General features: G+C 36.0%; 1 protein-coding gene and 1 long non-coding RNA gene across 4 annotated transcripts in view; one reads left to right on the forward strand and one right to left on the reverse strand.

Moving 5' to 3' along the window:
- Positions 1-660: 660 nt before the first annotated feature.
- Positions 661-12,844, forward strand: part of LOC131688809 (protein-serine O-palmitoleoyltransferase porcupine) — a 602,121-nt gene continuing 589,937 nt past the window's right edge. For 2 of the 3 annotated variants that reach the window (XM_058973344.1, XM_058973347.1), the window contains exon 1: positions 992-1,230. Coding sequence is in view for 1 of the 3 variants with exons in the window: in XM_058973346.1 (XP_058829329.1) it covers positions 1,113-1,230 (118 nt within the window). In the remaining 2 variants the exon portion in view is untranslated. Of the gene's footprint in view, positions 1,231-12,844 lie in introns of all 3 variants that reach the window. The other variant, XM_058973346.1, reaches the window with a different exon arrangement.
- On the reverse strand, positions 8,114-10,693 carry LOC131688816 (uncharacterized). The gene is made up of 3 exons (XR_009305310.1): positions 10,572-10,693; positions 10,397-10,504; positions 8,114-8,180 (listed from the first exon to the last, which is right to left on the reverse strand). It is a non-coding gene; the product is annotated as an uncharacterized LOC131688816 (long non-coding RNA).

Consider the following 12,844-nt stretch of genomic DNA (forward strand, 5'->3'; position numbering starts at 1 on the left):
TAGTTCACGGAGGCTGCCAAAAAGCTCGAATAGAAGCATACCCGGATAAATAAAAACCATAACAGTTACACTCGGCACCATACATTAACCATTCATGTAATAGTCACCATAAAGGTTACCGTTCGTTTATAAAATAAGTATAAAAGAATTGGGGTACTTTAACTGGCACAAGTGAGCCGAGTCGTGGTGCTGACTGGCATGCGGGAACCCAAGGGCTCGGTGAATTAGACAATCTGAAATTTGCCGCCCAGATTGTCTTCGCAGGGGTCTCGACTCACAGCCAGCTTTCCGACCGCCAAGCTGAAATTGCCAGTCTGTGTGGATGGTGGAGAACTGGTGGTGTGTCGAGGAATCGAGCTGTTACCCTACTGAAGGAACTAACTACTAAATAGTTGAATTAGAGTGGATGCTATGAACATAAAAACTCCCCGAAGTAATGCCGTAAGGTAGTGCCGGGGAGGGATTAAGTTCTGGGCAAGAGTAGCGGTTTTTAGCGGGTCGGACGATGGCAGCGCAAGCCCGTTCCCTGAGACAATTGGGGTTTTTGTACATTTTTTCTCGTCTCAGGGCTTACTTATTATCCAAGATATAGTTTCGAAAAGCTGAAAAATTTCAATTATGAATCATCTGCTTTTTGAAATGTTCAAAACAATTGATTACAGATAGCGTCACTTATTATTTATCCGAGATTGCACGGTATTTATACGACTAAGCATAACATACAGGTAAAGCTAACTGAACTTTGTTCAGATTCGAAAACATGAAATATTTACACAGATCCCAGCTATATTTTAAAGACACAATTTGTTTTGAATGAACCTTGGAATCACATACCCAGTCAAACCCATCCAGAATATTCGAGTTTCTAGCGGACTTCTTGCTCAAAAGCAACAACTGCTTTCGAATCCATAGAGAAAAATTATTGAACATTAGAAAAATATATCTTGTATATCTAATCCGTATATCTAAACAACGTACAAGAATCATCCAGATAAATCTGAAACATTGGCATCCCTTCATTCAACGGCGTTAAACATATAGTTCCACTACTGTCCAATAAGGAGTCCGTGTGGGAAGATTTTGATTTTTCTCAGTGATATTAGTGATATTAGATGAACGAGCGTGATTGCGAGATAAATACAATGCATGGTTATCAAGTTGATGTATATGAAGAGAGCGAAGATTTCTATGATATATCATACGATGCTGATGATCCAATTTTACGATATTGTAAGTATCTATAGCTATGTATTATTTATCGCTGAATATCGAAATTAATTAATGTTTTGAAAGATAACGAATCAAGATCCTATGCAATAATCCGAAGCAAGAATTTTAGTATTGTATATTTCAAAAGGCTGGAACAAAAACTATTTTCATCCTTTTTCCATGTTCGTTTTATTCGATTTCATATCCACATCAAATGTACGTATTTTCCTCTTAACATTGTTTAATAAGTCTTGTACACCTTTTCGTCGCTGTTGTGCTATTTTATGACAAGTGCTATTTACCACATTTCGAGAAAAACGATTTTTAAAGTTAGAGATTGAATATTAGACTGGTTCAATTTTTGACTTTTAGCTCCACCCGGCTTTTCTGATTCCTTTTATGGTCCTTAGTAATTGTGCAAATTTTGGTACCGATTGGTTGTGTCTACAGACCCTCCAAAAATTTTAAAGTTTATATGGAAGTTTGTATGGAAAATCGGTTAACATTAAAAATAAATTCTTAAAAAATCACCTCATCATTCGATTAATCAGAACACTATACATTTCTAAAGGTATTCTTCTACTGAACACATTCGGGGAACATTGCAAGTTTATGAAAATTCGTTGAGAAAAGTTATTAACAAAAGAAGCAGTATGACTTCAAAACAAGTAGATTTTATTAGTAACCATAGCAACCGTGTTTGAATAGCTACATCGATATACCAGTGTAAACAAGACTTGCCACCCACCGCTCGCGTATGCCCAGTTAAGCTCAGTCGTAAATTAATTGGAAATCTGGCTGGTTCCAGCTAGTATTCCGGCTCCAGTGACACAACCGATTCTAGTTAGAATCGGTTGTGTCACTGGAGCCGGAATACTAGCTGGAACCAGCCAGAATTCCAGTTCATTTTCGGCTGAGCTTAACTGGGTGGCAGATACAGCTATTCAAACAGGGTTGCTAAGATTAATAATAAAATCCACTTGTTTTGAAGTTATGCTGCTTCTTTAGTTAATAACTTTTCTCAGCGAATTTTCATAAACATTTAATGTTCCACGAATGTGTTCAGTAGAAGCTTACCTTTAGAAATATATAGTGTTCTGATTAATTGATTGATAAGTGATTTTGTAAGAATTTATTTTCAATGTTACCCGATTTCCCATACAAACTTCCATATAAACTTTAAAATTTTTGGAGGGTCCATAGACACAACCGATCGGTACCAAAATTTGCACAATTACTAAGGGCCATAAAAGAAATCAGTAGAGCCTGGTGGAACTAAAAGTCAAAAATTGAACCAGTCTATTGAATATCTTGAAACTTATAGATGGTAGAAACAATTCAGAGAAGACAATTGAATCTTCTATCTATTCTGTATTAATCTCTCATATATTACAAAGATCGGTTGACTATATTGAGAGTTTTTGCTAAAAATGTAGGGGAAAGAGGGTAACAGTGGAACTATGAAAACATATTGTTTTCATAGTTCCACTGTTACCTTCTTTCCCCTAAACAAAAGTCGTGTCTTAGGTGTGTATTGATGATAAAATTTGTGTTTTATAATTGTACATGGAAAATTTTCTACATAAATAAAGCACCAATTTTCAACTTTAATTCATATCTTCGGCTTTATTTAGTCTATAAAGAATTGGTGAGATGCATTTTCAAGAATATTGGTCAAGGAATCTAGAAAAATAATAATTTATGGTTACAGTGTTGCCAAACATGCAATATTTCAAGTAAACTGCATTTTTCTCGCAACGCATGTATTTTTTTTGTGAAATTATTATGCCTGTATTTCTAAGACATTGTTACACATAAAACCATCTAAAACTTCATTATAACCTGAGCCAATATCAAGATATAGTGATTTGAAGCAAAAAACTCACGATTTATCATCTCGTTTCTCGCTATATTTCAGTAAACAAGCAGAATTTCAAACTTCTGTAAACGCCACTTTGTAGAGATTTTTAAGGCGAGTATTGTTGCGCACCCCTCGGGGGATTCATTTATTCTATATTTTCTTTTATTTTTATTTAGTTTTCATAAAACACATGTAGACTACATAGAATGGTATTACAATATTTAAATATACTCTATACATTATTTCTACTCTTAAGTTCAGATTCAATTTGTTTTCTAGATATGAAAAGGACTATTATTACACAACTTTCATTATAATGACGGGGCTTTTTTTTAGCAAAGTTTGTTCTAAAATAAATTACACGTTCTAAGTTGAGGGCTAGGTACATACAATTTTATTTGCGAAAGTAATGATGCGGATTGTTCACGTTGAGGAACGTCGTTGATAATGCAAAGCATGGCAAATTCGCGGCGTTCTTCGAGTGTTTGTATATTAATGAGCATGCAATGTGGTTTATACGATGGAAGAGGAAATGTCGTCCAGTTTAGTTTATGAAGTACGTACAAAAGAAATTATTTTTGGACTGATTCGATGCGTTCTTCGCACAGGACAGTGTATAGCATCCTTACTACGCAGCAATATTCCAAAATTGGCCTGACATCTGAACTTTTTCTGCTGCAGGTTATTGAGTTGCATTTCTTTACATTAAGTTGGGGTAGACGTTTGCTACACTACGTGTGGAATAGATTGATTTCGTTTTGGAATATTTCAGTGTCTTTGACATTTCTTACTTCCATGAAAAGTTTCATGTCGTATGCATATATAAGCACTTTTAGATGTTTGAGTGTAAAGGTAATGTGGTAATGTAAAGGCCTAAGTGGGAACCCTGGGGTACGCCAGAGGTGACAGGAATTGGTTCCGAGAGTATATTCTAAAAGCGAACTGTTTGTTCACGTTTCGTAAAATATGATTCGAGCCATTTCAAGAGTTTATTTTCTATGCCATATTTTTGCAGTTTGAAGAGTATTAAAGGTATGTCAATACGTCTAATGCTTTACTAAAGTCTGAGAGAGTTTCCACATGGTTGCCGTTATCTATTGCATTTCCAGTAAATGTTACAAATTCTAAAAGGTTTGATGTTGAGCGGCCTTTATAAAAGCCATGCTCCTTGCATTGTTATTTGATTTTAGATTTGCTGAAATATTTTGTCATTTACTAGTTTTTCGAATAATTTTGGAATGCATGAGATAATGGCAATCACACGGTGATTTCAGATGTCCGATTTAGCGCCTGATTTAAAAATTGTCACTAAAAAGGATGATTGCCATATTTCTGGGAATGTTCCATTTTTCAGTGACATGTTGAAAATAACCACTCCAGAACATTATTCGAGGCACACAAGTTTTAGATGTTTTTAGCAAATGGACGAAGCTATTTCCGGTGAAAAAAAAGATTGGTGGGTAATGTCTGCGACATAACCGGAGAGATGTAGAATGCATGAGGAACACGTTCTTCAAATATGTTGATACTCATTGGAATTTTCGGACAAAAAGTTGGGCGAGGAATATTTCAAATTATTCTTTGCAAAAATGATGGTGGTCCTGAAAAGGACCGTTTTTTGTTGGCGTTGTTGGCCTTGGTGAGGGAGATGGCAGAACAGATAATAATTATACATACTTACAAATCTAATAGAAGATTCCTGGTCATATTTCTGAATCATTAGTGCGAACATTGTGTAATTTGGTTAAGTACAATGAAAGTTACAAACTTTCCAAACTCGACCTTCTGTTCCTTCCGAAATATTGAAATGGGGTGTCTATATTAAACCGTTAGTCGTGGTCACAATAAAAAAGATGGGTGGGTAATGTCTGTGGCATAACCGGAGCGTCGTGACTTCAATTCGAGACGTTAATTTAAATCTAATAATATTCAACAGAATCACGTTTGAATGGGAAATTTTCAAATAATTCTTTATGGTAATAATGGTGGTTCTGGAAAGAACCTTTGGTTTCGGCGTTGGTGTTGATGGTGATGCGCTGGATCGTTGGATATATTTGGCATGATAGTTACGTGCCTGGCGAACTGTTTTGTAGCCTCGAACAAAACGTCAAGACTGGCTTCTTCGGGTACTATTACGGCTGAACTTTATAAGCTTAGCTCGACTTTGAAATCCTGCACAATCTCACGAATCAGACGCTGGTAGGGCCATTTTGTTTGCTACTAGCACGGAGCTGCACAAAAAAAAATCATTTAATGCAGTTAGTTCACGGAGGCTGCCAAAAAGCTCGAATAGAAGCATACCCGGATAAATAAAAACCATAACAGTTACACTCGGCACCATACATTAACCATTCATGTAATAGTCACCATAAAGGTTACCGTTCGTTTATAAAATAAGTATAAAAGAATTGGGGTACTTCAACATTTGAAACCTTACAAATACTATAAACAGTATGATAACGATATGGGGTATATTGAAGATTACATATAATAAAATTCAATCCTAATACAGACCTTCCGATGGTGTATTATTGTTATTGTATGATAAGGTTTATAATAGCAATATGGGATACAATGGACATATCTTTGTGGATAGTTCTATTTTAGCTTACCTAAAGGTTATAATTCGGTTGGATTATAACTAATCTACATGAAGCTTGTAACGTAATTTGCTCAAATAGACATCCTCACCATAAATGATCTTTATATATTTTGATACCGAACAGTTTACTTTAACCATACGAATACATTCATCAAATTTTAGTGTTTTACAAACGTAATCATCGATATAATTCACATCGATTTGTTTAAATATAAAATATATGCCTAAGCTATCCGAAAGTATATATTGAATTTCTCCGTGAATTGTATCGCCTTCATCAGTTATTGAAAAAAAACAATCGTTATGCGGCTTTCGTGCGTGTTTTAGATCGCCGGTTTTAAAGCAAATCGACCTATACAAATATTCAATAAAATGAAATCGATGTAATCTCTTAAACATTTTGTTGTTACTATACCTGTTAATAACATTCTCAGTTAAATGAACAAGTTCTGTTTCTACCTTCTCTGAGTGGAATTTGGTCGTATTAATCTTTTGGCAAAACTCGGATACTTTTGGTCCTATATAGTCTGGTTTTAAGTTATATCTAATGTTGGACATAACGCAACGATTGGCAATTTGAATAATTGGTTCTTTTGGGCCCTTTACATATTTTTTCAGGACCCCGTTTACATCCTCATATACAAACAATGAAAAGGTCCACAGTGGGCCGTAATCGCGAGCACAATCAACTCAATGAAGAAGAAGGTGAACATTGTATGTCATGTTTTCGATACCATAAAGTTTTTCGAATTGTTCTACAAATAATCGAAGGCGTCTTTCACACAAGACAAATGTTTTTTCTGATATTTCGTTTTGAAACATATCAGAAATTGAAGCTACCAATAACATGTAGTGATCGTAATAATCTCTTCTTAAACATGATTTTAGGCAAATTGCACTATAATGAATTAACCAATGCAACCATTCATTTGCTTTCCACGAGGCTCTGGCACTTATCTTTCTAGCGCTTCTAGATGCCTCTGCGTAGAATTTTATAGAAAGTAACATATCATCGATATTAGGGATTTTATTCTTAATGTAACACTTATCGTTCGGTGTTTCGAACCACGTTCTGCAAAGTAAACGGCAGATACCTAATAGAACTTCATGCATAAAATCAATTGGGCAGTTGCGCACCACATCGAAATCAGGAATTCTGATTAAGGGAGAAATACCTTTAATTCCATTCACAGCAACACCTCGGCAGCTGCTTACAGCCATTGCTCGCAATGTATCTCGTATATTTCTTTTTTGAACGTCTGACTTATAACCATATCTGATCTGCTTTCCTATAATATCTCCAGGATGAAGACAAAAGCTGCAGGCTTCGTACCCGTTGAACTGTTTGAAGTTCTGAATTTTACATCTTGCAATAGTATCTACACAACATGCAACAGCTTGAACGGTGTCAATAACAGCCGTGCCAACTTTCATACCCTTGTTGTATAGTTTAGTTAGTACGTTACCGAATGGCTTCAGAAAAATATTTAAATCGGGTTCACTGTCAGCCAACCACAGACCAGCTATTAAGATGTTTTTCCTCAGAAATCTTAGATTTGGAGGGAGCTCGTTTATGCACAAAATAAGTGGCCATAAAGATTTTTTAACACTGGAATTAAAACCCTTCACTCCATCTGTATTGAAGCTAAGTGTAATAGAATTTTTAAAATTCCTTTCCTTCATCACTGCAGCATTCCCAATATCTGTGACATTAATTGAGTCTAGAATCTTTGCTTGGTATTCTAAAATTGAACACCAGTTGTTCTGAAGATTTTTTCGAAGATTCGAAACGAAGTCGAAGGCAACAAAAAATGAAACATTATGGCTGGCACAGTTCACACACGGTACGTTAATTTCTCCGACATAATAACCGCAACGTATACACACATAATGTCGAGTGAATCTATTTCGAGTAAAAAAAAACACTGAATTTCGTATACGTTTCAGGAAGTGACTTTTGACCAATTATCAAATTTATCATTTGAAGTAGATCAGAAAGTGCGACGTTCATCAAATTATGCCGCATAAATATGTTCATGAGTATGAACATAACTTCATGCTTTGTTATGTGCAAATACGGGTGAATTAGTTCATCACTTTCGGAATGTTCCTGAAAACAAATCAAAATGTTAATATTATTGATCATAGCGATAGCCATGTAGCATGCCGTTTTATTATCATCATTGCATTCTGGAGAACTGTCGGGGTCTTCTTCACTTTCATTAGAAGATAAACTATCCTCCTCAGTGCTACTGTTGTTATCTGGAACATGAATGTATTTTTCAGAATACTGCTGCGGCGTGCTCGATAAGTTGAGCCCACGAAGACCAAAATTATTCAAACTATCACATGATTGATCTGTGTCCGTATCATCATTGGTACAGTTGGAAGTCTTTAATATAAAGAACATTGTAGAAAATGTTCTATTCTATGAAAATAATGGCAGATTACCTGATCTATCATGTCATGATCCAATTCCACATGTATAGGATCCCCGCTGACTTGTGTCTAAAAAAAGATGGGTAGGTAATGTCAGAGACATAATCGAAGTGAAGTAGAATACACATAGGCTGTTAATTCGAATGCTGCAATTTTCGCTACCTTCTGCATTAAAATCAGCTATTTCGATATTTGTTATGTGCCCCGTTGTTGTGGTGCATTTTGCCCCTGCACAGGTGTGTTTGGCCTGCCCATTTTTCAAAGAGGAATTTATAATAATTTTGAAGAATGGAATATTTTTTATGTTCCTGAAAATTTTGCAAAGCGATTGTGATTTCAGAGTAACATGTTGGCTACATGATATCATTAATTAAATTATCAAAATTGATGGTCATTAGCTAAGTTATGATTATATTTTCTTAGGGGTGTATTTTACCCCATCTACCTCTACATACGCTTGCATTACATTCACATAAATCACTTGCGACGCGTTTGTGCAAATGGAATCTTGATCATACCTTGAAAATTTCAAACGTGCACCCAAGATGTTGGTTTGTTCCAAAGTTTCGAGTGGGTCAAGTAAATAGTCCCAAGGAGCTTTTATTCTCAGGTGATACGATTCTCGAAATCACCGATCAGCCATGTTGGTTCTAGAAACGACAGCTAACAACATTGTTTACTACATCCCTATGCATGTTTGCTTGGATTTCAGTATGTAAACAAAGTTGTTCGCCGTCATTTTTCTACTCCGCAGCGTGCTGCACGCTTACTTCACTCCTCACCTAGTTACTGCCAAAGACGAATCACCTTATAACTCTAAGCACCTTGATTTACCTTTACTACTAGTACTAGTACTACTCATATTACCCACCGGCCCTTATTGAATATTTCATTACACATATGTATAGTGGGATCAAAATGCATTCACTTGCTGAATATTTTTAGAAATAGACCACTTTAAAGTACGGCATGTACAAATAAAGTAAATGAAGGGACAAATCGGATAACAAATAGTTTTTGGACTTACTGTAAATTGTACTTACTTTACAGATAAGAGCCAACAGAAGGGCATTTGCGCGTGGAATGTCATCATTAGAGAGTTAAGACGAATACCCTATACATAATATGTTCAAACCTTCACCAAGCAGGTTTCTTAGCGTGCAGTTTTTGCAATAACCCTGCAATTGCCACGTATGATAATAACCCACAACGAATGTGGTGCCAGGCAGCGATGCCACATGTTTTTTTATGAAATGTCTGCAGAAGAATAATTTATCAAAAGTCATCAAAAGTCTGTAAATCCCGTCATACATGCAGCAGTTCTACGATTAAACTGTGTTTATAACAGCATATACATAGATGATATGTAAAATTTATCCCAGTTTGCCCCGAGTATCAAATCAACGGCAGAAACATATATCAGTATCCAATAAGCCAACATCATCTCCTTCACACAACACAACAACCAGTGCTATTAAAATCGTCATCGTCAATCATACTACCGCTTGCCAAAAGAAAATTAACCAAAATTTAATGATGAATTTATCTGAGCCCGCCACGCATAATTTAAAGAGCAAGAGAGCGGGGTCTTTTGCACTCAACCACCCCTTCGCGCGCGCCCACTTGCAATCCGCATATTGAACTCCGAAAAAAGAGCGTTCTGCTTTTTCTGTGATGTGCGCTGATCATTGTATGCACGCCATGCCTGTGCATCATTGGGTGGAATGATGCCTGGCGGCAGTCATTGAATATATTCCAACCGAAGAGTTTGAGCTGACACAAACGTAGCAGCTACTTCGAGGTCAGAAAGCAAACTGACGAATTTTCTCTTATGTGCCGTTTTTATATCTGGCGAAGTTCATTTGATTAAAAAGAGGCAGTCCTAACAACGCTCGCTGCTTGGTTGAATTGTACGGACCAATCAGCGCAGATAATTACCACCTTTACAAATTACATTATTTTCGTTATCTATAATAGACGTACATTTTACAGGATGAAATACAATATACGTGCACATATTTCCGATCAGATAGTGCAAAAATATAGCGATTTCGATCAGTACAACGGAAGTTAATCGCATTTGAAAACTGGGAAAATATCTCAGCAGAAATTTTTGAAAGGGGACCCCCATATTGAAACGTTAGAAGTATTCTACTTCAATAGAGACTATTGAGTCACAGTTGCTTCAAATGCTTGAGCACTATTAACAGAGTATACCACATAACATATACCACAATTCAGCAAATGCTTTAGACGATAACCCAGATATGGAAAAGGAAACTTACTTGAATTGGATATTGAACGAGTGCAATTTGTGGATTGCCTCCAATTAAAAGATCTGTAGATATTGATGTTGGACAATTATGAGATGCGGGTTTGACTTTCCCTCGTTTCTAAAATAGTTAATTTATCATTTAAATATTTTCATTGATGGAAATACCACGCACTGTACACGTATACCTTTCTTAATTTACGAATATAATCAGATTGTTGATTTTGGTGGAAAATGTAACTCATCCGTGATTTTCGCATAATGATAAACAGTTGCAAATAATAATGCACTTGAATTTGTTGTAGAAAAGAATGAATGATAGTTGAGTATTTTGATAAATTTGAGATATTAAAAATCAAACTTGGCTATATGAACACAACACATACGACTGTGATTGTTATATTCGATACTGTAGGTTGATGATACTGAGAACAGTTTTCCCATAAGTGTGCGTGATCAAATTAACCCCACAATATATTCGGGATATATGAGAAATGAATAGGTGAATACATTTTTCTTTGTGGGATTTTTCGATTACACTTAAATGAGCACGATGTATAATTAGAAAGTAATTATAGGTATATTGCATTGGAATCCCGTCATTGCTTGCTTCACGCCATTATTAAGAGGCATTATTGCTCAGTAAGGACATCCATAATAAACAACGTATGATTTAAAAGCCTAACGACCTGTTCAGAGTATCATCCAAACAATATGTGGAATCGTTGCATTATATGGGTTAAAGTTCGTGTATACTTTTTATTAGTTAAAGTTAAAGTTCGTGTATATTTTTTATTAGGGATTGCTAGTCACAGTCAATTCAGTTCGGTATTTTCCGCATAGCTGCAGTTATGCAAAAAATACCGAGCTTCATGAAATCAGTAAAATTTTTCAAAGTGGCTTTATTTGCTGATTTTCAGCGATATATTGTCCGAGTTTCAGCAAAACGTCAATTCTATTGAGATCTCGGTAAAAGCTTTGTTAACTGAGTGCTCGACTGTGTAAAACTCGTGAAATGTTGTGAAAAAAGCTGGGATTTGGTAGAACAAAATTAAGTGTGTAACGTCTTGTGAAAGGGTACTATCGATGTATCTGATGTTTAAAATGCGCGCTTTGAGATGTCACATTTTTACACTACCCTTAAACCCAGATTTTTGTTTACCTACAAAATCCATATGTAAATCGTTTTCTTCCAAACTCAAACGTCAAAACAAGCCAATACCAACACTCCAGTCAAAAAGGACAAGTTGTTGGCTAACGGGGGGCTATTTTCAAATTCGAATGCACTACTTACCCTTCAATTTGCCGGAAAATTGAGGGTAAATAGGGGGCTATCTCAAATGAAACATTTGGGCGATTTGCAACCGTAATTTTTTGGCCCTTAAATCGCCACCAAATCGCCCTTAGTTGCCTAATATGAAAATTATAAATGGAACTTATTTTTGGATTCATTATCGACTCACATAAACTTATGAACCACCAAACAATAGGAAACATCAATGGTGAAATTGGTATTGCACACAAAAAACTCACCACAATCTGACGTCCGTTAAGACTTTAGGTCAGGGATTTGTTCTACTGTACTTACACAGAATTCCACAATTTCCCACATTTGTTGGCTAAATGAAATGCTTAGTGCAAACAAAATATTATTGAGGCCATTTGACGAGTAAGGGTTTTTATTTTGTTACACAAAATGTCAATTCGCACTGAAAAGACAAATGTGCACACCTTACTTTTAACGCATAAGATTCCAGTAAACGAAATGGCGACTATGCGGGTTTAAATACATACTGGCGAGCGGTAGGCTGTTAAAACTTTGTTCTAGGCTATCCACCGTGACTCGCCAACAACCCGTTCTAATAGTGTGGGATATATCTCAATTCTCGGTGGGGTTTTCAAAAGGACGTAAGTATATTAAGAGACTCTTTGTTTGCTTTCTCTTTCGATTATTACTGCCTCACTATAACATTAGGCACGTTCTTAAATCCACCAGCAACTCATCGGTATTTTGATGACTTTTTGTTGCGGGAGAGTAAAGCGACGCGCTGTGACACCAGTGTGCAACATAAACAAAGCTTGATTATGTTGCGCGAGAGAGAGATCATCACATCAGACAGCTCAACAATCCATCGTACGGTGAGGGCCGATGATTTGATCAAAAAAACGGCATCGATAAGAAAGAGACTTTTAACGTACACATACCAATACACCAGTTATTTGGCATGCGCTAGTATTGAATTGCTGGTGAATAAGTTTTACTTAAGCTACCAGTACACTGTTTGTCATAAGTGAAATATTTGATGAAGCAAAATTTGATCAAATAAACGTGTTTGACAAACAAATTTGACAAGGCCAGTACACGAGATCAACTGTTTAACAAACTTTTTTCCTCAAATATTTGCATTGATGCGTTACCGGACGTTACGCCTAATATTGTTTGACAAACATAATAAAACAA

Source organism: Topomyia yanbarensis, chromosome 3 (genome assembly GCF_030247195.1).
Source record: "Topomyia yanbarensis strain Yona2022 chromosome 3, ASM3024719v1, whole genome shotgun sequence".
Classification (NCBI taxonomy): domain Eukaryota; kingdom Metazoa; phylum Arthropoda; class Insecta; order Diptera; family Culicidae; genus Topomyia; species Topomyia yanbarensis.